Source organism: Pangasianodon hypophthalmus, chromosome 28 (genome assembly GCF_027358585.1).
Source record: "Pangasianodon hypophthalmus isolate fPanHyp1 chromosome 28, fPanHyp1.pri, whole genome shotgun sequence".
Classification (NCBI taxonomy): domain Eukaryota; kingdom Metazoa; phylum Chordata; class Actinopteri; order Siluriformes; family Pangasiidae; genus Pangasianodon; species Pangasianodon hypophthalmus.
Window position 1 is genome coordinate 2,650,217 of NC_069737.1, and position 26,902 is coordinate 2,677,118.

At 38.6% G+C, this 26,902-nt stretch overlaps 1 protein-coding gene across 31 annotated transcripts in view; it reads left to right on the plus strand.

The window, feature by feature from the left end:
- LOC113545749 (neurexin-1a) overlaps positions 1 to 26,902 on the plus strand; it is a 314,140-nt gene that overhangs the window by 267,685 nt on the left and 19,553 nt on the right. For 20 of the 31 annotated variants that reach the window (XM_053231012.1, XM_053231020.1, XM_053231016.1 and 17 more), the window contains one exon: positions 23,429 to 23,516. In XM_053231012.1, the coding sequence (XP_053086987.1) occupies positions 23,429 to 23,516 (88 nt within the window). The remainder of the gene's footprint in view (positions 1 to 23,428; positions 23,517 to 26,902) is intronic. The other 11 variants (XM_053231013.1, XM_053231024.1, XM_034301110.2 and 8 more) reach the window with 1 other exon arrangement.

Consider the following 26,902-nt stretch of genomic DNA (forward strand, 5'->3'; position numbering starts at 1 on the left):
CAGTAAAGTAGAATTTCACATCTGTACTAAAAAAAATGAGCAATCTGAAATCTATTAAATGAAAATGACAACAGTGTTTCACAGTTGATGGCAAATTCACTACTGAGCTATAGCTAAGCTAAGGCTAATACTAAGATGCTAATCATGGAAGTAAAATTGATTGACATGCTTCCGGTAAGCTGTTTCTTTTTCCGCGTCAGTCAAATAGAAGTTAGAAACATCCACAGTCCAAAGTTTTAGTCAAGCTGTGTTTTTTTCTGGTAATGCTGTTAGCATTTGCCTGATAAATTTAACGCTGCTAGCGCTGGTAGGAAACAAAAGCTAATAAGAGCTCCGATGTTGCAAATTCGCCAGCAGCAGTGCATGAAACGGAAGAGATTAATGTTACTGTAGAACGCCTGCTAATTACTCCAAAAAGCACATTCTGGTCTTTAATACGTACAAATATTGTAATACAAATAGTGTTCTGGTAAAAATGATTTGTGTGTGTGTGTGTGTGTGTGTGATCAGAGGCTGTAATGGAAGTGTTTTTTGCTGAGCTGTGGACCATCGAGCATTTCGGTCCTGCCTTAGGTAAAGTGCACGCTACACAGCTCTCTCAAATCCCAAAATCTGTGTACACTCAGATTACACAATGTAATCTGTCATTGTGTTGACATAGCGGTGACGACCGAGCGCCGTTTGATCCTTTCCTCCCCCAGAAAAAAAATATCTAGGGTTAGGGTTAGGGCTACTGTTTCATGAACATACATAAACAAAACTTTTTTTTTCCTAATTGCATTTTTATTGGGTGAAAAATGTGCTCTTCTGCATAGTTTTGAGCATATTTTTTGAGCAAAATGTGTAAAAGTTAGCATATGAGCAAAATGTTAGCAGGTCTGGAATTTACACCCCATTTCCCCTCTTGCAAATCAAACATATTTATTTCTTCCCCTTGATAGAATTTCTGCCACCAGCGAGAACCAGGATTTACGTCTCGCTTTAAATAATAGATAAGGTTTCTGCCTGGCTATCAGAAGAGAGCTCTATCTAAGCGTCCTCATTTCTCCAGCGAAAAATGTGGCGTCTGTTATAAGACACCAATTTGTCCCAGGCGTCAATCAAGCGATTTTTAGTAGCCGTGCTCGATAATTACTTGAAATGTAATCTGATTCACATACAGTACACGGGACGTGAGTGGCGCTAATCCGTGGTCTATCTCTGGTCATGCACGTCACGTCACATCTGAGCTGTCAGTACTGTCGTGGGTTTTTTTGTTCTGTGCTCAGAGTCTGCCGAGAGCGTCGGGACTTCTCATCAGGAGAATAAAGCTCTTAAGTGAAAAAGAAGAACTGCTTCGGGGGGAACAACAGAAACATGAAAAATCAATACAGCCAGATTTCAGTAAGGCATAGATGACCTTGGATTTCACCTGCAGTCAGAGTTTATTTATTTATTTATTTATTTATTTATTTATGTATTTTTTCTCTGGTTGTCACCTTGTTTTTTTTAAAGCTGTCCATCCCTCTGCAATGCACCAAGTGGAACTCATTTTGATATTTGTATTTGGTTGTAATAACCGACTGGCTTGTTAAAAATTTTTTAAAAAATTAAAAAAAAAACAAGAGGACTTGATTGATGTGGCTTCTGGTTTAAATTGCTGCAAGACGAAGACCATATTGAAAGTAAACGAAGCTAGGAATTGTGTTTTTAATGTAGTAGGTAATAAGAATAAAAGTAGAATAAAAAGCCACTGGGGGAATGTGCTGTTACAGGAAAATAATCAGCCACCGGGTGGTGTGATGAAGCGGAGGTTGCGGCCCTGAACAGCATGTCCCGAAAGTCTTTGATTCCTCTTATAGCACAGCAGTTTTAGTTTTTTCAGTAGGTGCAGTTGTTTTAGTGAAACAAGACTTTTCTGTTATAATGATGTCAATTTCTCAAACATAAACAGCAGAAACAAGGAAAGAACCTCAAGGAAAAGGTTTCTGAAAGGGTTTTTACATGAAATCTTTGCTGATAGGGAACACAGAAAGCTCTCCAATTCCCAAGAGGGACAAATCAAAGACCCTCCTTTTTATTATTTATTTATTTTTACAAAGGAACAAGAATTCATCACAGCTTTTTTTCATAATTCAGGGTTTCTAGCCTCCTAATGAGGTTCTACTTGGAACCTTTCTAAAAGGGAAACCATGTGTCTACGACAGCCTTTGAAAGACTCAGTCATTTGCCCCGATATAGGAAGGTTCTACGCAAAACCTTACTGAAGAGGTTTTACATGGAGCAAAGCCTTTTGTGAGGCTTTGCGTAGAAGCTTCCCATTTTGGGACAAATGAATGAACCCTTTTTTCTAGAACAGCATGCATCATCCAAGGAAAGATAACCAATGAGAGTCAGACAGGATGTGAATTGTAAAAAAAAAAAAAGTTATGAAAAATGAATGATCCAACAGGAACAGTCAGTTCTACCATCCATGCAGTTTTACCCGAGTCATTTTCGACAAGAGTATCCCCAAGTCCATTAACGTCTTTTAGAACCTGCATTGATTAGTGGTTATTAAGAGAGCAGACAGAATGTAAGAGAGCCACACTGTCTTTCAGGAGAGCAGAAGAGTGTGAATGTGTGAGTGGGTTTGTGAAGGGCAGTTCTCATCACTGTGTCTGAAGGGGATGCTGTGATGGATGCATTCTGTCTCTCGGACTGTCGTTCTCCCGCTCAGAGGGTCTCCGACTTCACATCCAGCATCATCCGTCAAGCCGGATCTCGACCTCGCGACCTCTCAACACCTCGCCGCTGCAGCCAGAGTCACACTAAAGTCTGTCCTTCAGGATGAGCCAAGCGAGGGGACACACGTCCTCCATATGGACACACGGAGGGGCAAAACCTGTGTGATGTACTTCCCCGTGTTACACGTCTGAGAAAGCAATATGTCCAATCTTTATATCTTTGAGACCCCAGGGCACAAAGATTGTGACAAGACATACAAAATTGCTTTTTTAGAGTGGTCTTTTAGAGGCGGTTATCTCCCCTGAGGTTGAAAAACTGTGTATCACAGATCTATAGATTAGCAAGCTGACATTTTTTGAAGCTCTTTTGGATGCAAAAAAAGAAATAAAGGAGGGAGACAGAGGAGACTCAGGAGTCTTTTACTGTGTTTTCACATGTGGCCCAAATACAGGACTGATTCGGGGCTCGTTTGGGGGCGGGGCTTTTAATTACATAATCAGATTCCTTCCGAACTGTGGACTGATTGCAATTTGTCACTTTTGTGCATGCAAATTTGCAAAATGGTGGGCACTAGGTTTATCTGTTTGCTGTTTTTTAAATTATTTTTGTTTGGTACCAATACTTAAGCGGATGCATGGAATTTAAACGTGCAGGAACACCTTCAATCTAGGAGCCATTCTCCAATCACCTTCAACCGATCGCATTAGTCGCCACTGACAGGGGAACTGCACCATGGTTCGGTTAATGCGAACCCCAGACCACGGTTTTCATCAAGACTAGAGATCTGTCCTCTTGAAGTCTCTTGAAGTCAGGCACTATTGGTCTTTGTATTGTTTAAAATCTAAAATGAATCGTTAATCATTAATAAGACAACGTGCCACCCAAAAGGTACCAAAGAACCCTTCGTAGTACTTGATGGAAGCTTCTTTCCAAGACTGTATCCATCAGCCAAGGAAAGATAATTAGCAATCTGCCATTTTTTGAAGCTCTCTTGGATGCATTACAAAAAAAATAAGCACAAGGTAACTGAAACTATGTCGCAGCTGTCTGATGAACTTGCAACAGCCATCGCTGATGTGTCCTAGAGACTTGAAAGAAAAGTGAAAGAAGCGACACTGTCTGCGGATTTCATGTCTGTCTGCTTTATGCATTTCCATGAAAATAATTCCTAGTTTCACTATAAAAGAAGCTGGTTGTCACGTTGTAGCTCAAGTGGAACATTCTTCTCAAAGTTTGGTCATTTCCAATTATGAGAGTGCAGGTGTACAGCTTGTAGACATGCGTTTCTCTCGACTTGATGATTCTTTCCAATCCTTAATTGGGGCAAGCCTGGGAACTCAGTAAAGCATTCAAGGAGATGGATGTACATCTCCATGCTGAAGGCATGTAGTTGCTAAGAAGTACGGAAACTAGAACTAGGACTCTGCTTGTTAGGGACATACCACACCATGGCAAAGTCAAAGAACTTACACTTCGGTCGCAGACAAAGGTTACATCCAGTCTGTTGTGAAATGTTGCACAGCTAATGGCTGACATAGAGATTTATTCTGCTCCTGAAAGAAAGGACAACCAGGGAATTAACTCAACATGCCAGGAAGTGGCATTAGTCAATATTTATGGCTAAAAACAAGAAGTCCAAGAATCGCTGAAACACACAGGTGGACAAATCAGTAGCCTGTGGCAGATCAGTAGCAGATTTCGTGTCGTGGCTATTAGGTTTTTGTTTTTTTTGTGGGGTCTTTTCAGTTGCCCAGCTTGTTTGTTTAACAATTAAAAAAAAAAAAAAATACTGACATTTGAAAAATACAATTTTTCATTTGTTATCTATGTTTAAATGTAAAGCGCTTCATGTTGATGCACTGATGTGAGGCACCTCGTAAGCTGTAAGTATAGCACAAGCGTAGAGCAACATATAAGGAAAAACAAAGACGCTAGCCAGACTCCAATAATATCTTTTACGTGTGATCTCATAGCCAAAACATTGGCCAAAAACTTGCTGACTTTTTCGTTGTTTCACACAATGGGCTACATAATCAAACACATGTGTTTGTCTATCAATGCACTTAGCTAGCTAACTAGCTCCCCATATGTTTTTACATTACGTTAGTTACCACATTTTAGCCTCGTAATGAAAACATAAACGTTGGAGCTTTTACTGTACTAGTGGACTAGCTTATAGATGTATGATTTGTCCATCCCTGAGGTAGTATGGAGTTTGGAAAGTAGCCGAACAAAATATCTCAGCTGCCATTTTTGGAATTTGAACAGCTCAGCATGCTCAGCCTTTCCGTTGCTAAAGCTGCAGAAGTTGAGAAATGAGTTTGTGCCTCAACTGAACAGCCAATTAGGAACCTCTCACCTAGTGCAGGATCCTGACGCCAATTCAATGTACTCAATTAAAAAAAAACCACAAGAGTATGCTTGTTAGAGCCGTGACACACCAAGTCAAAGTCGAAGAACCTGACCAAACGAGGTAAATTGATGATTACTTCCCATTGCCTCACTGTTGCTTTATGTTTTTGTGAAGTTTTGCACGTCTGTACACCACAAAGACAAGTTGATTGCCGCCAAGCGCGTTCCAGGAAGTTGCAGTAGACCGTATTCATAAACAGAATACAAACCCAGAAGATAAATGCTGAAGGAAAACTTGGGTCCCAAATTCCAGTTTAAAAACGTCAACTTTATGGGTGACTGCTACAACGTGCTGACACTGGAGACTCCTTCCATCAATGTTACAGAAAACATCACCATATCATAACAATTACACATTTTTTTTTACCACTATAGAAACATACTGGAACAAGCTCATTAATATCGCCAACAATTACAAGATTTAATTTATTAGTGAACGATACATCATGCTTTTTAACTGTTTATAGTTACATTTAGTGATAAGTTAGTTCCTGTTCTCACTTACGTTACAGCAGATATAAAGGCATTTTCCTCACTCTTTTTTTTTTTTTACTCTCTCGAAGTAAATAAAACAAACGAAAAAAGCAGCTTGTCATGTTACTGAGAAGCAGCAGAGCGTAAAAGATCATAAATGTTAAATAAACATCTCCTTACAGAAAACTTCACCATATCAACGATTATATGGTTTTCTGTGTTATTATTTAACACACTTTATTATTAGCCTTAGATTTATTTTATTACTTTATTATTTTATTATTAGCCTTAGATTACGAGTCCTTGTCCCTGTGTGTGAGCTGTTCCTATAGAAACGATAACATTAGATAATGATAATGTATAATATTGGTGAAAATATTGGTTATATTGGTTAAGATATTATTAAATATCAAAATTTTAGTGATTTTTTTTTTTTTAGTGGAAAGAGCTTCGAAAATGGAACCTGAGTGAAGCAATGAAAAGTCTTATTTTAGCTCTGCTCGCTCGAGAAAACGCCACTCGAACATTTTCTATTTCTCTCCGTCAGCGTGTAAGCCGGGGTGCTGCTGTAGAGAGAGTGGATTTCAGACTCTCCAGTCTCTCCTCTCTCTTCATTCTCCCAGTGTGGAGTGTTTGCTCGAAGGATAGACGGAGGTTTTAACAGATGATATGTCATACCCTCTTGGATTTTCCTTCTTCTCCGTCTTTCATCTCACTCTGTCTCTCTTATTTTCCTTTGGATGACGATCGCTCTGCTTCTTTGTCCCATTTTCACTCTATTCTCGATTTCCTCTAAGCAGTGCTGTAGTGTGCGCGTGTGTGACTGTATGTGTGTGTGCGTGTGTGTGTGTGTGTGTGTGTGAGGGAGGGGTGGTTTGTTTGTTTGCTCCCTGTCCCCATATAATGGCATCCTTGATGGCGTTTCAGATCTTTCATCACACACATCACATCAATAATTCATCGCTGCCTCCCCGTGTGTGATTAGCGATGGCCTTCTAAATTGCCTCCCACACGGCAGAGAAACAGTCAGAACCAACGAAAAAAAAATTCTGCTCCATTCTGCATGAAATGGCTTACAGAGACGTGATGGTGATTTTAGTGCATAATGCGCCTGTTACAGCGAATTTCACTGTTCAAGTGCTATTTCAATTTTAATAATATTTATGTATTCGAAGGCAAAAAAATCCACATTTGAATTTTTATGATCACTGCGTTATAACTCCGGGTTCTAACTCCAGGTTCTAACTCATGGTTCTAACTCCGGGTTCTAACTCCAGGTTCTAACTCCAGGTTCTAACTCATGGTTCTAACTCCATGTTCTAACTCATGATTCTAACTCCGGGTTCTAACTCCGGGTTCTAACTCATGATTCTAACTCTGGGTTCTAACTCCAGGTTCTAACTCATGGTTCTAACTCATGGTTATAACTCCAGGTTCTAACTCATGGTTCTAACTCATGGTTCTAACTCCGGGATCTAACTCCAGGTTCTAACTCATGGTTATAACTCCAGGTTCTAACTCATGGTTCTAACTCATGGTTCTAACTCCATGTTCTAACTCATGATTCTAACTCCGGGTTCTAACTCCAGGTTCTAACTCCAGGTTCTAACTCATGGTTCTAACTCCAGGTTCTAACTCATGGTTCTAACTCATGGTTATAACTCCAGGTTCTAACTCATGGTTATAACTCCAGGTTCTAACTCATGGTTCTAACATAGGAACACAATATTACGCAAGTCTGGAAATGTTGGAATTTTCCAGAGTTATGTAAATTTAGAAAACATTTCAAATTATTGGTCTAATTTTGTTGTTAAAAAAGACCTAATGCACTAAAGTTTCTAATCTGCTCCCTTATTTCCTGCAATAATGCAGTACATTGTACTTTACATTGTGGTTTTTAAGGAAGTATGCAGTCTTTTAGAAACAGAATCTGGAAATTAGAAATCAATCTAGGATTATTTTTTCTTGTTTCGTTTTAGTTTTTTAGTTTGATTTGTTTAGTATCTTTTTTTTTATTACATTTTACTTTATTTAGCTTTTTATTATTATTATTATTATTATTATTATTATTATTAATTGTATTAATTTTTTTTGTTGAATTTTGAAATTATATGCCATTAATTAAGTCCTTAAATACAAATTTAGAGATTTTTTTTTTGGTGATTTTGTTTATATTTTTAAATAAAGAAAAAAATTTTATTATTATTTTTTAATGCTAGTAGGGGATAAACTATAATAAAAGGAAACATCTTAAGTATCATTAAATTAGTTTATTAATAAATTACTGTATTACTTTTTAACTGGCATCTGATTTGAGTTGATTCATTAATATTATTATTAATTTTCCAACATGGAAAACTCACTCTTGCAATTGTAAAAAAAAAAAAAAAAAAAAATCACCAAGACAAAATTACAAAACTATGAAGGTGAAGGTCATGACCTTGTGGTCATATTAGGGGCGGGGTTAACATCTGTATCTTTTCTTACAACTTCGTACAATTTATATCCAACCACATTGTCCTCATCTATTTAAAAGTGTAAAATAATTATTAAAAATGAACAATACATGGTGTAAAAGTCATCTTAGTTGGAGCTTGTTAACAATTTCAGTCAGGCTTTTCATTACTGGAGTCGCTTTATTACTGTGGCTGAATCTCAGATGGAGTTTTAGTGCATTAGGTAGGGTACACATCAGTATTCTACCCTATGTGTTGAGCATATGTAGTGAATTTTGGAAGAATTCTGCATAGCTGCGTGTATGAAATATAACATCGAGTTAAATATCAGTGACAAGAAAACATTAGTGTGGATTAATAAATAAAATGGTAATGTTCTTTCCGTTCATTCCAGTGCGTTTGAATACTAAACATTTCATCTGAATGCAAGTTTTAAAGGAATTTGACATTGACGGCAGAGAGGGTTTTGTTTTTTTTCTATTGCAACACATTCAATTTGGAGTCGAGCTCAGAATTTAAATTAGCCTGATCACAACATGACATTTTTTACAATAAGTGACAAACAAACACTGCAGCGGTGATACTGGGGGTCTAATTGTGTTGGTTACAATTAATGAAGGCCTTTCTCTCTCTCACTCTCTCTCTCTCACACACACACACACACACACACACAATTTATCTTCCTCATCTTCTGCCCCGTGTAGGAGTTTGTCTGTCAGCACTATTGATTTCTCAGCCTTGACTCAATTTTCTACTTTCCTCTCCAAATTTAAAGAAGAGGAAGAGCATCAGATGGTGCAAAATGGTGGGGAAAATAAGAGGAGCAAAAAACATAAACATCTGTATGGTGGTAAAAGTGGCAATATAAACCCTGTGTCGGTGTAAAGTGACTGCAAACCGAGATGCAAAGAAGCAAATGTATGAAACGAACAGCTGTAGCGCTAAACTGGACCCAGATGTGTACCTTAGGTGATAATTTAACACTTCTGATTTTACAGCGTGGCAGAAATTCGGATGAAAATAGAATTTTTACGTACTGCATGCAGCCCTCTTCACGATTATTACCTCCTTGAGGCTGATTTTTATACATCTGCATTTTTATTACTAAAGCATGGATGTTGGACACTAGCCTTGTTAAATGTGGACAAAAAAAAAGTGCTGTGTGATGAGGCAGGACGCAAGTGAATAAACTCAGGGCTCTTTCGTACTATCAGTGTTTTAAGTGGTCGCTAAGGGCTCCCAGACCACCTGGGGGCGCCATGATTTTTAAAATAGATACGCAAAAAAAGCACACTCTACTCTCTTTTGGTGAAAAAGGTTTATGCCTCAGGGAGTCTCAGGACACCTGGGGTAAAATAAATTCTGTAGATATACTGTATGTATGGGAAAAGTGGTAAAGGTGAGCGCTCAGGAGTGAAGGAATACTTCCAGCGATTTTAAAGCAGCTCTCGCGAATCCCTGCTTGACATCATGTTCACACTGTTGAGTCATTTCTGTGCACAGTGTGTCGGCTCGCTGGGTTTTTAATATTACATATTACAGCCTCTCATTATCCCGCTCCCACAGTCACATCCTTCAGTGCACACGACAAAGTACAAGACGTGCTTGCTCTTTAATGTAGACTTTAACTGGAGGATTGTAAATGCAATGTTTATGCAATACACATTACTGAATGCATACTGTACTGAAAGAAACGAGAACGATAGCTGTAGTTTACAGAATTCAAGAAATATTAAACAAACTGTAAGTGTAAAAACTGTTAAAAAAAAAAAGCTAATTGTAAAAAAAAAAAAAAAAAAAGGCAATGAGTGTAGCTGTGAGATGGGAAAAAAAAGGGGTATGTCCTTCTAAATTTCTCCAAATTACTGTATATATACTGTAAAATATTATATATAATATATAAAAATTATTTTATAATATTTTCTTAAATATAAATTGTATAAAATGTATTTGTAAAATAATTTCATTAATTTTTTTTTTTTTCGGGGGAACAGGCTTTAGATTTAGGACAAAAGAGAGAGAAAAAAGAAAGGAATAAAGAAAGAAAAAGATGATATAATGAGCTGTGCAGCCGTGGGAGGAGGAAGTGCAGATGGTTTATCACCATCACACAAATGAGATTGTTACTTAGTGTAAATGTGCGAGTAATGAGGCGATCGTAAGCTACACGATGAGCATAAATAAATACTACCTGCTTGTTAATGAGCGAAGATCTGAGTGTCTGATCTTCGGGGAAGTTGTGAGATCAAATCCCAGAGACGCCGTTAACCCTTGATTGCTTAGATTGCGTCCTCGGCGAGATAAGTTTAATCGCATCTGAAAAATGAGTAAATATAAATATGATTCGGCTCGTCACCTTCATGTTACAGTGTCAGTATGAAATGTAGGTGGCTTAGTGGTTAGCAATGTTGGGGTTAGGTCTCTGGGGTTGGGGTTCGAATCCCGCCTCCTTCCTGCGTGCGCGGAGCTGGAATGTACTTTGGGGGTTTCCTCAGGGTACTCTGGTTTCCTCCCCCAGTCCAAAGACATGACTGGCATTTCCAAATTGTCTGTAGTGTGTGTGAGTGTGTGTGTGTGTGTGTGCAGTTGTGCCCTGTGATGGGTTGGCACCCCATTATTTTTGTCCAAACTAATGCTTCAAGTAGCTAATTATGTACATTATCTGCATCTAAAATGTTTCAAATGCAGGTTTTTTTTTTTTTAAAAAAGGCTTGAATTAATTCTCCTTGTTTTTATGATGGGAGAAAAATAAAATTCTTGCCTCTGAAGGTTATTTTCCTCCGAGCCGCCATGAGAATTGCCCTCGTTGTCATTGACACACTTTTCAGTGAGAAAAGCATGCCTGATTACGCACGGGATAAGGGATACGATTGTCACATCGTGAGAACGGAACACAGATAATGACGATGCGCGACAGGGAGCATGGGTAACCTCGGCCGCTCCGGCGAGCTCTCGCGCTCCTGTTTCCGGAGCGAGGTGTGGAGCAGGAGCGCGGCCGGCAGCCATTAATCTCCAACTCTGAGTGTGACTATATTAAGATGATGAATGTAGCCGTGTCTCCTGACGAGGGACTGGGAGCTCACGTCAAAGAGCAGGGACAGACACAGCACAGGTGATTTGTGGGAGCGGTTAGCTGTGTGTGTGTGTTTGTGTGTATGAGCTTTTCTGTTACAGATATATATATAAGGACACACACACCTAACACTAACCTTAACTCTAATCTCAGATAGATAGATAGATAGATAGATAGATAGATTAATTTCCTACAGTATTGATGCCTGCAGTACTGATGCAATTAATGCTAATAATTCTCTTCAGAATGTCTTTAATTGTTGCTACAGAGAATAACATTAGCTATTTATTTATTAGCTAAGTGTGACATCACTGTATTTAAAGCTAAATTGATTTGGGAATTCTTTAAAGCTATTTTTTGTTATTTTATGAAAATCTGCACTGAAGTAATGCAATCCTGAGGAAGCTCCACCAGTGAATTCGATTGGCTGGTATGTTAAGCCGGGTTTACGCTACGATATTCAGCCCAATTTGGGATTCGATTTGGGATTCTTTGGTCATGAGTGGAGATCGGAGGTCTTGGAATGCATAATGTCCTCACTGATTTGTGCCACTACGACCAAACATGGCCAATGACAAAGTCCTGGCATTGGCAGAAATTTTTGATTGAAATCTCAGAGTGAGCACTGCTACGACATTTGTCTAAAATCGACCAATAGGAGCTTAGAATGACGCCATAGTCTTATACAGGATAGATACAGGATGCAAATATATGCTAGTGGCGATCGTGAAACATAAACAAAACATGCAAATCTTATTACCACAAGCTCACCTAGAAAAATGTTTGTTTTTATGCGAATTCGTTTTCTGCACGAGCTGATTTCTGGATCATTGATGACAAAAGCAGTACCTAGTCATTTTCTTTTATCCTAGGTCTATCGGTAGAGGATCTTCATCGTCCAGTCTGAAACACGTTGTCACCTTGTACAATGTGATGAGTAATAATCTTAAAAGTCTGCCAAGATCATGCAGTCTAAAACTGGCTTTCAACACAGGACTGTGTAGTATTTTAAACGTAATAATTCATCTATACTGTATGAGGAATACAACTATGAGGAATAGCGTGTAGTATACAAGTACTCTATTTTAAACCTGTCTCTTTCTGTTTCTCTCTTCATTTTTCTAACACTATCTTTCCTGAATGTCCACATACATAAATTTTCATATTCAGCTATGTTTCTATCTTTTTTCACACACACACACACACACACACACACACACACACACACACTGCTGATAGCCACCATTTGGGCTGTGCGGTGACGGGAACACTGATAGCACCCATTTACTCCAACCTCAGGCACATCATCTGCTCATTACACCGAGGAAGGATGCGATTGCATCCGTGATGGATTTAAAGTCGCAGTGAGGACACAATGGGTTCGTCAGGTCCGTGTTGAAACAACACACACTTTCAGACAGCACAGCTACGAAACCAGCACCTGATAATACACATGTAATTTCCTTTAGTAAACTCGGTGCAGGATCAGTTCTGTTAGAGCATGATATCTTTAAAATGAGCATCAAAGGTCTTTTTACACATCCAATAGGCATTAGGGGCATTTTTTTCTAGATACGAGTTTATTTGCTAAGAGATTTTGTCTTTTTTTAGAGTCACTGTCAGCTATTTTGGATTGGGACTAACAACACGTAATGGAGTAAAGATGTATATAACATTGTAATGGTTTGGAAGTGACTTACATTGAATATATTTCTAAAACCAGCCATAGCCTGTCTGATCGGGCTCCCTAGTGGTGTAGTCAGACTATTGTACAAAAAAAGCTTTCATATAAAGAAAATGGCAAATATATCAACAAAAGCTGCATGTCATCAAATTGTCTATCTGCATATAAAATTTGAAACAATTGATATACAGTTATATTTACAATTATGTCACTTTGTCCAAATACCTTTGAGCCCCTGAAAATGGAGGTACTTTGCTTAAAATGGCTGTAATTCCTAAATGGTAAATGCCATATTTTTGTCTACACTTCGATCACATCTTGATTGTTTTATTTCAAATCCATTGTGGGGGTGTATAAAGGCAAAATCACAAAAACTCTGTCCCTGTCCAAATACTTCCGGACCTGATTGTATATCATAGTTTAGTTTATTTATTAAAATTACCCATTTTCAAGCCCTGATCTGTTTTGGTACATGTCTGTCTTTTCATTTTCATTTAAGTGAGTAATCATTGGTGTGCTTAAATTTTGGAAGAGTACAACTTGTACCGAATTAGTGAAGAAAAAAAAAAAATGGGAAATAACTCTATTTTGCACTCTGAACAAACAGGTTAAATAAATGGTGTTCAAGTGTAGACACTGTAAATGTAAATATTTCAAAACAGAGATGTTTTCCATTACTTTAGTGAATTATTTTTTTAATGAAGGATTTTTCGAGCTGAGTATGTTTATTGCTTTGCTATGACACGGCTGTCTAACAATCGGTTGTATATATTAACATCTTCGGGCCATATTGAGTCTCCTGATTGCTGGAGAGGTGAGACGCTGAAGCCCCCTATGGTCCCGGGATTGATTTTGGATAACGATCACATAGCGAAGCTTGAAAAAAAAGTTTAAAAACAACCCTTCATTGCACATGGGGACTGCATTTATCATAAATGTGGAAAAGGAAATGAGGAAATGCAGGAAGGAAAGGAAGTTAACATATAAACAACCACCTGCTGCTACTTAGAAATGCTGAATAGACTTCAAGAGTCAGCTTCATCAGTCACGGTATGAATAATGCCGGTATGAATAATGCAGGCGGTTTGTTTGAAGATGGCAGGACTGGGGGTTTTTTTGGACAGTTTAGAGCTGTGTGTGTGTGTGTGTTCTGTATCCATATTAAGTACCGCTCTTGGAACATGTTGGTGTTTTATAGTAAGCAGTTTTATATGCTAGTAAGCAGAACTCGGCGTGCTATTTTGGGTCACCAGGTGCCTCGTCCTCATCACATCAAAAAAAAAAAAAAAACCTGCAGTCCATTGCAGATGCCAAGTCATTATTCAGTGAAAAACTCTGAAACTGTCTGGCGTCGTCCACGTACCGTAATGCACACGATCTGCCAAATGGTTCGATCCATACTGAAGTACGTCCAAATGAAGTACCAATCTAACCACTGTCGATTATTCTAAAAGCAGGAGAAACAGACTCTAATGCAGGATTAAGACTTTTTCAATCAATGTTCTATCTTGATACTTTTTCAACATGGAGGCCCTGATTTGCTAACATCCCAAAGAAAAAGTGCTAATTTGTATGTGAAAGTTGGTGGGAGTGTGGCATGTGATTCGCAGAGAATAATGGTGTAAATGACAGCACATGTAAAGTAGGGGGAAGTGTGTGTTTGCACGTCTTATCTGTTCTCTACAGCCATGAGGAGTTCAGGGAATATTGCTTTCGGGAAATTTAAACTGAAAATTCAAAGTGACATCCAGGTGGACATTTTTTTTAAATCATTTTTAATAATATTCAACACGTTATAGGCGATCTCAGTTGCATAGATAATGAAATGAAAGCCAGCCAAATGTGTATAATGTCATATTTGACACACATCGTTATAGGGTTAAAACCAGCTGCTCACATCCAGCTACAGCTTTTTTACGAGGTAACATACTTCTGTTTATTCTTAATCTTTTATGCCTTATAATTTTTAATACTTTTTACGCACATCTTCTATCTCTCTATATATCTCTCTATCTCGTTGTTCTTATAAACTCCTTTGTCCCGTCTGTGAAATAATGTTTGTACAGCAGTAGACAGCTCGCTGCCGAGATGCCGTTAAGGTCTCATGTCTCCCAAAGAGATGATACAAAGTCGCCTGATTATCTCGCTAGAAAAATCGGCAGAAATATTTCAACGCTCTCACAGCTGGCTACAAGAACCAATCACGGATTGGAAAGCGATGCGACTTTTCCTTTTTATCCACATTGGCACGTACGAGCCTGTCTCCTGCCCCACTACTGTTTCTTCATAATGAGCTTCTCGTGATGGAAGAAAAGAGCGAATCTGAATTTCCAATCAGCCACCAGATATGATGTGGCATCCCCCTCCTTTTTTTAATTCCACAGCTGTGTCTGTGTCTGAGGATTGTTCTGCATCTTGGGCTGATTAAATTCAGGATGGTGTGAATGCAGGAATGTGGCTAACTATTCCAGGTGAATGCTTCATTTAGGTTCTCTTTTGGTGCTTTATCTTAATGATGTTGGAACCAGTCAAGAGAAAAATGAGTCGAGGCCCTCGTATGAGGAAACAAGGGAAGGCAGTGTAGTATGACTTCGACACGGGGACCTTGATGAGTGATGGATGGTGTACAGAGGAAGCAACTTAGCACGCAGGTTCAATTATTGAAGCACGGCAGAAATTCAATGCAAAATTATGTGTTATTTTTGAAGAAGATACAGAAGTGCAGAATATTTGTTGGCTCCTACTGCCAGTGATGTAAGAGGTCTAGTACTTGACTAGAACTGTATTTCGTAAGATTTTTTTTTTACTGGCACGTCCCTTAATTTGCAGCAGCTTCGGGACTTTAGGGACTGACACTGGAGACTCCTTCCATTAATGTTAAATAAACGTCTCCTTACAGAAAACATCACCATATCAATGATTACACACCATTTTTAATCTGTTTATGTAGACTATCCACCATACAAGTGTAAGTTGTTACTATAGAAACAATAGCGTATTAGAAGGAGCGCATTAATATAAACGTCTGATCTGCAGCTGCGCTACTGTCAGAGCTGCTTTCATAGAAAATGAATCAACCCCATCTGACCAATCAGATTCCAGAATTCAGCAGCACTCTGGTATAAACACTGTTAACGCCCACGGTTTTGTGCATCTTTATGAGAAGCATACTGTGTGTCAGAGCAGTTGAAGGCTGAGGGTCTTGCTACATGGACTCTCCCGAGCTCTGAGCTTAAAGTCTTCTGATCACAGGTTCCAAAACTTAACTGCTGATTCACCACTCCCCACTGCCAAACACCGAGGGTATCCGAACTAATTAGAGAAATCGTTCACCAGAAATGGCTAGTGCATCTAAGACTTTAAGAGATTTCGGAGATTCATACTCCCCGCTAGCTCTGAATATAATTGGCAGCATTAGCATTATTAGGTGATGCATTTCTTTAATTTTAAGACCCGCTGAGGGTGACAGTCATTCCCCCAAGCCATGTGAGAGCCATTATTTTCCCCTTTGGTTATCCGAGTCTTGTTAGAAGCTCAGTGTGTGATAACGCTCGCATGTTGGAAGATGTACAACAGCACAGATAGAGTTAGCATCCGCAGGCTATTCTCTTCTCACATTCTTAACGCTCAGCCTCAGGATCATGAACAGCTGCTCGGTTTTAAATAAAAACCCAACCTAATGCTCCCTCCAGGAACGCAAGCTAACACCTGATAGCTAAAAACAGCTGTCCAGCCTGAAGCTTTCTCATCCTGTTTTTTTTTTTTTTTTTAACCCATGGAAAAAGAAAATAGCATGAGATAAATTTATACATGTTTGACCTGGTTACAAGCTGCCAAAGTCAGTGTCTTTGGGGGTTTCTAATGAGGCTTTTAGCCAAATTGGATCTGTGAAACGCTTGTATATGGTAGTATAGGTTCATTAGAAGATACTAGCATGCAGCATTCATCAAAAGATTCTATTTTGCAATATCTATCTACGCCGGGATGTCAGTGTTAATTTAATATCCACTCAAAGCCACGGTGGAGCTCTTACTTATTTCACTGTTTTGCTCATACCATCAAATGTCAGCTATCGTTTTTCACGTCAGTGCTGTGTCACGGTTAACCAATGAGCTAATCTGTGCCTATACCAGTTCTGTGTTTGCGTTCAGAAAGAGGGATCACTAAAAGCCTGAGGTATTTCTTAAAGCTCTAATGAAAAATCAGTTAAATAAGCAATGGCAGGGTTATTTTTGCAAGTCATTTTAGTAATGTCATCATCTTTGATTGCATCACGGCACGCATTGGTGATAACGGTAACCAGAATCACACCACCGTGGTTAACAACAGGCATTCCTCAATGTCAGATTTTCTTCAGAGCCTTGGATCGAACATTAAGGCTGCTTTCATATATGCAGTGTTCTTCTTCTCTGTATGCTTCTTTAGGCAGGTCAGAACACAGGAATCACACTTGGCTCTGAGAGTTTTAGAGTGAGGTGGTCTTGGTCAGGTGAAATCTTGGGAGAAAGCTATTTAACTCGGAATTGACTTGACTGCAGAAAGTGAATAAATCATGTTGTGCTGTTTGAGTTGCAGCATTTTTGTGAGCTGCTAAACTGAGCCATGTGGTGCAAATCAAGCCAAGGGACAGAGCTGTAGCACTGTTGTGAAAATTTGAACCAATGCTAAACATGACACAATATTATATAATTATCTAGTCATTTATTGGGAACCAGATCAGAGTTCTCTGTGTTTGGGTGATTTTCGTGATTTCTAATTTCACTTGAGTAAAGGTTTATTTACCTTTTTCTGTGACTTTACGACAGAAACCAATGAATGAAAGAGTTTTAAAAGGATGTTTTCAGCCTTCGGCCTATTTGATTTTCGGCTCATTTAATTATGTGTAGTTTGAAACCAAACCAAATAGCAAATAAACCAAAAATATCAATTTCATTCTGATTTGGACAGAGCTAACTGATTAATATGTGTGAAAGCACCCTAGACTAGATGCTGAATCACAGATTCTTAAAACAAAACCTCAGAATCTGAATATATTCCTGTCACAATAAGTATGATGAAAAACAAGGAACCTTCACATGCCTCAGATGTCCTCTTGACTTTCAGTCCTACTTCAGAAGAACCGCTTGGTGTGCCAGGGTGCATTCATCACGTTAGACTGGAGAGTAAACAAGAGACAGAAGGAGGTGAGAAACAATGCTGTCCTCTGAGACAGCGAGACAGGTCACCACTCACAAGCATTACGGCAAGCACCTTTATGCCGCACTATAGGGAATTGAGGATAGGAAGCCTTTTTACCCAGGAAAAACATGAAGGCTATATATAACCGTCCTAATTATGCTAAACAAGGTCCTTTGAGACAAAAAGCATCCAAATCAGACACAGATAAGAGGTGAGATCATGTGTGTCAAGGTTGCTTCACCTGATCACTTTGGGATCGCTAACAACAAGCCTACCGAGACTATAAAATCTCTCCTCAGACACAAGGCTGTTGTGGTTATTTTAAGAGCCGGGGTTATCAATCTCAACCGATCGAAGAACGTCATGACAGGCTTGTAAGCGGGGATGATGGTTGGCCCTGAAGCCGGAAAACCTGGATGTTCTAATCACGCCCTTCGTGGCTCTGTTGGAATCAAGGTTAGCCTCAGTTCAAATTTTAATTTTCAATTGTCAAGCCTGATACTGCAAGATTTATTGTGGTGGTGTCCTGAGCCCACACCCTTTTTTTCTGCACAAATAGCTTTTAGAAATTGATTTTCTCTGAGCAATTAGTCATTTTAAGGGCTAAAGTGTTATCCTTTCACAATGCAGCCCTCCCAGGTCAGCACAAGGTATTGATATTTTCAAATTGGTGCCTTGAATTTGTTCCTCTGAACCATTCTCTTTCATTTATCTTAGGAAGGGAGAGATACAGATCCTCCGCTTAACTCTGCAAAGTACATCAAAATTAGATGGAATCCACACAGCAGAGGAGTTCTAATCTCTGAATGCACAGCGCATTGCGTTTATTCCGGCTTCGAGCTGAGGCAGATTAATGAGCAGTATCGGCCTGGTCTGCCAGGACTGCTCAGATTAATGAGGCCAGACCTGTTCAAGACTCTACTGAGTGTTTGCTAAAATGCAACCGTAGCTGTTTCTAACCATTTTTAACACTGTCAAAGATCGAGCTGTCAGATCTCTTGCTAAGTTGTGCTAGTTTAAGCTGCAGGGAAACTAAATCCATGATTGCTTTCTAATTAGGTTAATGTTAGTTTTGTATAAAAATAATTGGTGACACTTCTAATGTGTACTTCTCCAGAGTTTCCTCCCTGAAAGTGGGTGGGGCCAATCTTGGAATAAGTTTGTATATTGCAAGGCTGAAGCTGTTTGTCTTGCTAACATCAGTAGTGTTAAAACTATGCTTGAGCTGTCTTTTTGAGACTGAGATATCACACAAGAAAAATGGGCTTAAGGTCAGAATTGAATATAACTGAGACACACCTCTGTTTTCAGCAAACTCCACCCCCCACATGTGTAACTTCTGAATAGAGCTTAAGCCTGTAGATAGATATGCACAATTTGGGTATTAAATCCTCACTACATACGCTTAACTCAACCTTGAAAACCTCAAACTTTCCTGTGGAAAGCACTATAAAAATGAAACTTAATCAAACGTGAAGGTTCACCAGTGTCATCGGGTCAAAACCCCTGAGCTTTGAGTCATGAGATTTATGTTGTATGCACGTTTATAACTTGGAGCCATGCTTATAAAAAAAGAAAGAGATTGGATTGTCATTGCTTTGATGAGTCAGGTCAGAGACTGTAATTCGGGTCAAATGAAGCTGTCAGAGAACGTTCTTAAGATAGAGAATTGTGTAGCTGTGTAAGGCTCTTCATCTCAAGTGATCTGGCTTGAAGCTGTGAAGGAACCACTCAAGCACAAGTTCATTACTGAAATATAAAACACAGAGCGCTTGTTTGAGAAGCGTACGCTAAAGCAAAATAGACCGTGTAAAAGTGAAGCAGGTGAGAAGCGCGGTTGTGATGTTTTAAGACAAACCACGTCCTTTCTTCTGAAGATACAAAGGGATTTAGAGAGAAAAACTAGGTGGCTAGATGAAGGGAGGGAGAAGAGCCATATTGATCCAGCACCTCTGTCTTTGGGCACAGTGTAGCGGGATCTCCCGCCAGGAAAAACAAATCACATCGGAGGAGTGATGGATGTGGCGCTCCAGGATGCGCCAGCTTTGCCATCTGGACGGTCGACACTGTATCTCAGCCCTGTGCATGGCAAATTAAATTTACATCCAATGCAGCCTCTTCTTCTGGCATGAACACACAGATAGACCACCCAAACACACACAAACACACACACACACACACACACACACACCCTCCAGCAAAATCAACACTACACTTTACAAGCAGGGATCGCTAAAAAAACAGAAGGTGTACATTGATTCCCATTGTGTAACGTGGAACCCTGTGGGATTTATTTAATCTTTTTCTTTTATGTATTCATCCATTTTTCCCATTTCCAGGTATTTTTGCAATTTGTATCTCAGTTGTTTTGGATTTATTTCATGTCAACAAAACACTGACAGCAAAAGTGACTAGCGCTGTTTTACTTTTTGCTAATAAAGTACACTCTTGTCCCTTTGGGCAAGATCTTTAAGGTTCTTTGTAGAACCCTACAACCAACCAAAGTGTTTTACTATCAAAATGTTTCCAAGTAGCATCCTTTTTTGAAAGGCATGAAACCTTCATTATCCAATGGATTTTTTTTTCCCCAAGAATATAGAGACCTAAAGAATCCTTCTTCTGGCCCGTCTGGCAAACAAACAAAAAAAGTTCATAGAACCCTACACAAGACTGTTTCCCTATCAAATTAATTCCCCTAATTATGGGACAAACCCTTAATTAACATTTTCAGAAGGGTTCTTTTCTAAGAATGGGGAACCCTTAACAATCTTTTGTGCCTCTGTAGAACCCTACAATGGTTCCAAGTAAAAGCTAAGAACCATTAATTAGCACTGAACCCTTAAATATCCCTTGAGGAATTCATTTTTGGAAACTAAGAACGCTTAATCCAATGAGCCCTCATGGAACCCCTCAAAGAACTCTATTTATAAGAGTGTAGAACTCTAAAGAATCTTTTGGCTTTTCCCTCTAGGGAAACAACCTTCTCCTTCTACAACATAGCGTTTACCTTTCAAAGAAGTTTGCAAATTAAAGCGAAAACAAAGAACCTTTAACTATCCACAGAAACCGTACATCAGGCATGCTCTCTTGTATACTCTTAAAAATAGCTTTTAAAAACAACAAGTTTTGGTAATTTAATGAACCTTTAGCCATTTTTTTTGGAAGCTAAGAATGGAATGAAGGATTAAAGAACCAAGAACCAAGAGTGTATGTAACTGGATGTGTGATGCTCCCAATTACTGGTCACAAATTTTTTATTAATACCTAGAATCAGGTATTCAGCTGGGTTAAATGTTTGATTCTTGGTACAATTTTAGAAAAAAACGGGTTCTTGAAGGTTTCATTGGATAAATAAGGATTCTTCACTTCGTAAGGGTTCTATTTGGAAATACTTTATTGTAGAAACTTTCCCGAAGTTCCCCCAGAGGGACAACCAAAGAACCCATAAGGAATCAAATTTTTCAAAGTATCTAAGCACTCGGTTGTTGGGTTCCTGTCCTGGCTCCTGCTTCCTACTTCATTTCTAGAACTGTAAGATTTGCAGAGAAAGGTATAAGGTATATTATAAGGCTCAAAGGTGGACTAAAATAAACCTCCTCCCCCTGAGTGGTGCCACCTCCAGAACCTTACCTTTTAGACGTTCCTTTCACCTCCACCAAGGACGGCAAAATTAGGTTATGGTTTGGCATGATGAGGCCTGAATAAAATCAGTATTGTTAAAAGAACACCTACTTCACCGGTCCCCAAAGCATTCTGGGTAGTTACTGCTCTCCACATTCAATGCTAATTTAATAGTGCTGATTTTGCCGGGTCACTGAATCGGATTTGCGGCGCTCGCTGCCTCAGTGTTGACATTGCATGACAGAATCTAGATCATTAAAGTCAATGTTCTATGAGATATGAATTGTTTGTTCTGTTTTCTTGCCGCGGGTTACGTTACAGGACTTCCTGCATAAATTCATTTCCCTTCACATCTGCTCGTCTATACGACACAGAAGCGGTTGTTACAGTGAAGTAAACTACTGAAGATGATTAAACGATCTTTGACCTCCTGGAGAGAAACTGGAGTGATTATTGTACAGAACACTTTTATTACAGGACTCGAACATTTTTTATATCTGATAATCAGCTGTAATGGAGTCTGCTAAAGTATCAGAAATTTTGGCAACAGAAAACACAAACTGTGCTTTTTTTTAACCATTAGCCATTGATCCGGTACCAAACCATTCCAGTTTGGTTCTTAGTATCTGCTTAAGAGTTATTTTCAGTACTCCAAAGTTGATTAATTTCCTACAACCACATGTTCTGAATGGTTTTATTCCTCTTATACTACAGCACTTTGCCTATTTTCATGCCGTCGCCATACCAGCAGATGAACTGCTTCGATTTTGGAAGGTCGCAACAAGGTCAAATATCTCAAATAGGATTTCTTCAATAGCTTCCTACCTGTTTGAAGGCATATAAATTAATAAGAAGAAAGACTAGACTCGTTAGTGCCAAAAGCATCCAAGTTGACGCAGTTGACATCGAGTTCTACTTGTTTATTTCTTAAAGAATGATACATCCTACTTTTTATCCACTTGTAGTTATAGCTAATGTCATGGAATGTCCAGAAACAAGTTAGCTCCTCTTATCACTTACGTTACAGCAGCTGTAAACATTCAACATCGATGTGCTATAATAGCAATCAGACAAATGAACACTTTTTCCATCTTTAACTAAACAGCAGCGTCTTTAAGAATTGTAATTATGACCCTGTCTCTGTGACACTTTCTCTGAAGGGCATATCTATAATAAACTGTGAACACATTCATATCATGTTATAATGCATTCCTAAGGCATTATACACATTGCTATAAAATGTAACGCATTTTTATAAATAATTTTAACAATCATTATTATGCATTATGAATCTTTAACATGACTCATTATAATTACTGTTCATAACCGGTTATATCACCAAGCCCCACTTTGCAGGGTGCATTATGAGAAGAGTATAATGGTGATATGTGTTATAAGCACTGCTTATAATGGATTCTTTCAACAATTAATGAATGAATGCATTTTATCAACAATGCTAATGCCTTTTCATAAAGAATTATAATGTTTAGTATAATGCCTTACGAATGCATTATAACATGTGAATGTGTTCATAAGTCATTATACATTATACATATGTCCTTCATAGAAAGTGTATGATGGCAAAGGTCATCTCTTTTACTATCATACACAATCAAAAGTCTAAATTAAAGGCTGATTAAAATACTCTGCACATGCTGTATGCAGCAATGTGCAACACTGAAATTCAGATTTTTTGGATGAAAAAAAAACAGTAATAAGATTTCTACAATAATTATTGGTGTATGTGGAGGAATCAAAAAGAGCTATTACCCAAGTGCATCCACAAATCTTCAAGATCGTTCTCTTTTTGTTTTTCCTCCCCAGACGACGGATGACCTGTTGGTGGCGTCTGCCGAGTGTCCGAGCGATGACGAGGATATCGACCCGTGTGAGCCGAGCTCAGGTGGGTTAGGTTAGTCATCTCTTTTATTATTCCTTCCCTCCGGCAATATCTCTTTCTCACCGTCTCTCACCAGAGCATCTGGACAACTGTGCTATCATAATTTATCTGATTCTGAAAAGTCTATTAATATTAATATTAATTTAGGGTCACAAAATATATACATAATATATAATGTCATTAGAGTTTTATAATACTGTCGTAGGTTTTTATAAAAATCTTTATAAAAACTCATGTTACCTAAGAGCCAGAAGAAAATTATAAGCGTAATTATATTTTATTATTTATAAGCATATTATTTTATATTAATTATAAGCATATTATATTACAAGCATAATTATATTGCTACAGTTTAATGATTGTTACTGTTAGACCTTCATTCTGTAGCTGTTATAATGTATTATAACACAAACATATGTCAACATGCTGTAAATCTCTCACTGGTTAAATGTTAAGAGCTGGTGTCCATCTACAGAAGAAGTCATAAGATGAAAAGAAAATTTTGGTAACACTTTGTTTAAGACTGGCTTCCCAAAGGCTACATGAATCCTACATAAGCCCTTCATAACAACTGATGTAAACCTATGTAAACATTTATGAGCATTTATTCTAACAGGTGTCAATTGTGATTGATTTAAATTTGAAGCAGACATAACACTGCATCAACTGACATAAAGTTGTATTATGACACTGTTATATAGTGAGGCTTGACTATGTCAGTGCTATAAAGTCTCATAACACAACCTTACGTCTTTAAGTCTTTAAGTCTTTAAGTCTTTAAGTGAAGTTGACATAACACCTGTGTCGAGTCACAGATGTTAACATAAGGTTGTGTTATGATGCATTATATCACTTAAATAGTGAGTTTTGACTGTGTCAGTGTTATAATGTGCCATAACACAACCTTGTGTCAATCGACATAGGTGTTCTGTCAGTTTCACTTAAAGACTAAAGCATTCAAAGGCCTATGTGATATCTACATAAGCCCTTCATTACTGACTTAAACCTGCATAAACATTTGTTAATGCTTATTATAACAGGCTTTGGCAGATTTTTCAAGTGACATAGGATCGTGTTATGATGCATTATAACATTGTTAGTGTTGTACATAGTGAGTTTTGACAGTGACATTGTCGTTACACTGTAACAAGGCAGTTATGTATAATTTCTGTGGCCCTTATGTAAAGTGATTTAAGATTTTTATGAAAGCCTATAACAAAGTCATGACGCCTTAATGACATTTATGTATACTTGAGTAAGTTTTGGTCAGATGACTAACACGTGTTATAACACCAACTAATGTCAATTTATCCAGGTATAAAGTCAACTTAAAGTTAATGCTGACAACGAAGTTTCATGACGGCTGGAAGAGCCTATGAAGAGTTTATTAAGAGCTTATGAAGGTGTTATGTAGCCACGTGAATATCGGCTATAACTAAAGTGCCAATGACGTTTTTATGGGAACACTTTTTCCATCCTAACATGCTAATATGCACTTCGCGTAGAGCATGTATAAATCTTTCTGTAACTTTGTCGCTTGTCATAAAGCACTTACGTAGGTCTTATGTAGCCATACGAACATTAGTTTGATGGGAACACGTTATCCATGCTAAGGTGCTAATAAGCACGTCACACAATGTGACCTTGCTCTTTGCACTATTAGCGACATTGGCTTGAGGAATCAGTCCTCATGATACCTTAAAGGCTTTGTGGCATCTGCTTCATTTGCTCTAATGCTTTATGCATGAGCATGACAAGTCACGGGGTGTAAATGAAGACAGAAGCCGTCAGGACAGAGCGAAGATGGCACCTTCATGCTTTTCAGCATTCAGCTTCGAGTCTGTCATGTGCGGTGTGTCCCTGTTCTCATTAATTACGCAGAACGGCGGTTCTGGGATTTGGAATTGTGTTGTCTTACGTTCTCTTCGTTTTACGTGCGCTGATTACATACGACACACGCGTGGTGCGCTAAACCATGACACTCTCCTCTGAGGAAAACAAACACTGGCGTTCTGGAGCACAATATCGTAATTAACACTCTGGGGTCTGAAGGTGAATTTCGGTGGTTGTGCCACGGAGTAAATTTGAGCACCTTGAACAGATTTCAGACATTCCAGAGTGTTTCGTAGTGTTATAGCTGGAATGATATGGAAGCAGTAAGAAGGCTAGATTCACATGTGAGGTTTTTTCCCTGACATTGATCTATAAACACACACTGTTAAAGAAACAGGTTCAATTTTGAATGTTTTTCAGAGTTTTCCCATTCCCATTTAGGACTCTACCCAAAGAACATTTGATGATCTCATGATCCTGTCATAATTGTGGCATTGACTAGGGACTGGACTTACCATTTTTAACATATTCACCAAACCAGTTCACCAGGGATGGATTAGTAAATCTTGGATGACTGGGCAGAGCCACACTCCCAACCCTGCTACACATTAACTAATGCCTAGAGCCATAAATGCCCCGCCCTGTAATCCAAAACATAAGCACATACATTACTATGTTGAGGGTTTGAGTAGTCTCGGTGCTATGCAGAAAACAGTTTTACTTTAAGCGACTGACTTCTTTCTGGTTTCTCAGCTTGCTAATTCGTCAACAAATTCATCAAAGTCCAACACTTTAGCAAGCTCTGATTCAATTTAGAGTCTTCTTTGGCCCATTTTGAGTTGTTTTTACTCTGAGCCATTTGGGAAAATAAATGTTCTCTGGCTTCTCTTTTCTTTTTTCTTTTCATCCTGTGGATATACGGTTATCAATTTTTTCCTCTGCTTATCTAGCTCCAGTTAGGTGTTAGGACCCAAGTGACTACTCACTGGTTACAAATTCAGACCCACGCACCAAAACATTTGATAGTTTGGATAGTTCAGTGTTCGTAAATAGATTCTACTTGGAATCTCATATCTCAGTTTCTTGTGAGAAAATCTTTTGGTTTGTTGGAAAGACAATTTTGAGAATTGTGGATATCATGCTGCAAACATCTTGCTAGAAGGTATGGACTTTTAGGGAATGAGCCAGATCCTTGCCCTGTGCCACATCTAAAATACATGGGAGATGTGCTAGGGTTAAATTCATGCGAGAAAGAGCTGTACCATTGGAATCGTATGTACTTTGATGTGCAGCTTTACAGTCAGCTCCTGCGGTTCGTGGTGGAGGATGCAGGCATTCGTGAGCACAGGGTCCAAGGCTCTTCTTAACGATGTGTTGTGTAACACTGGATCAGATGGTCAGACAGGTCCACGGCTCATGCTTGTTGTACTCGATGACAAGTTGAGCTTGGAAAGCTCTGAATTAAGCCTGCTTCATTTCTACACTCCTTTTTCTGTGTGAAGTAAAGCTAGAAGCTAGTTTCTATCTAAAGGGATTAATAATTAAATCCAAAGACGTCTACAGTC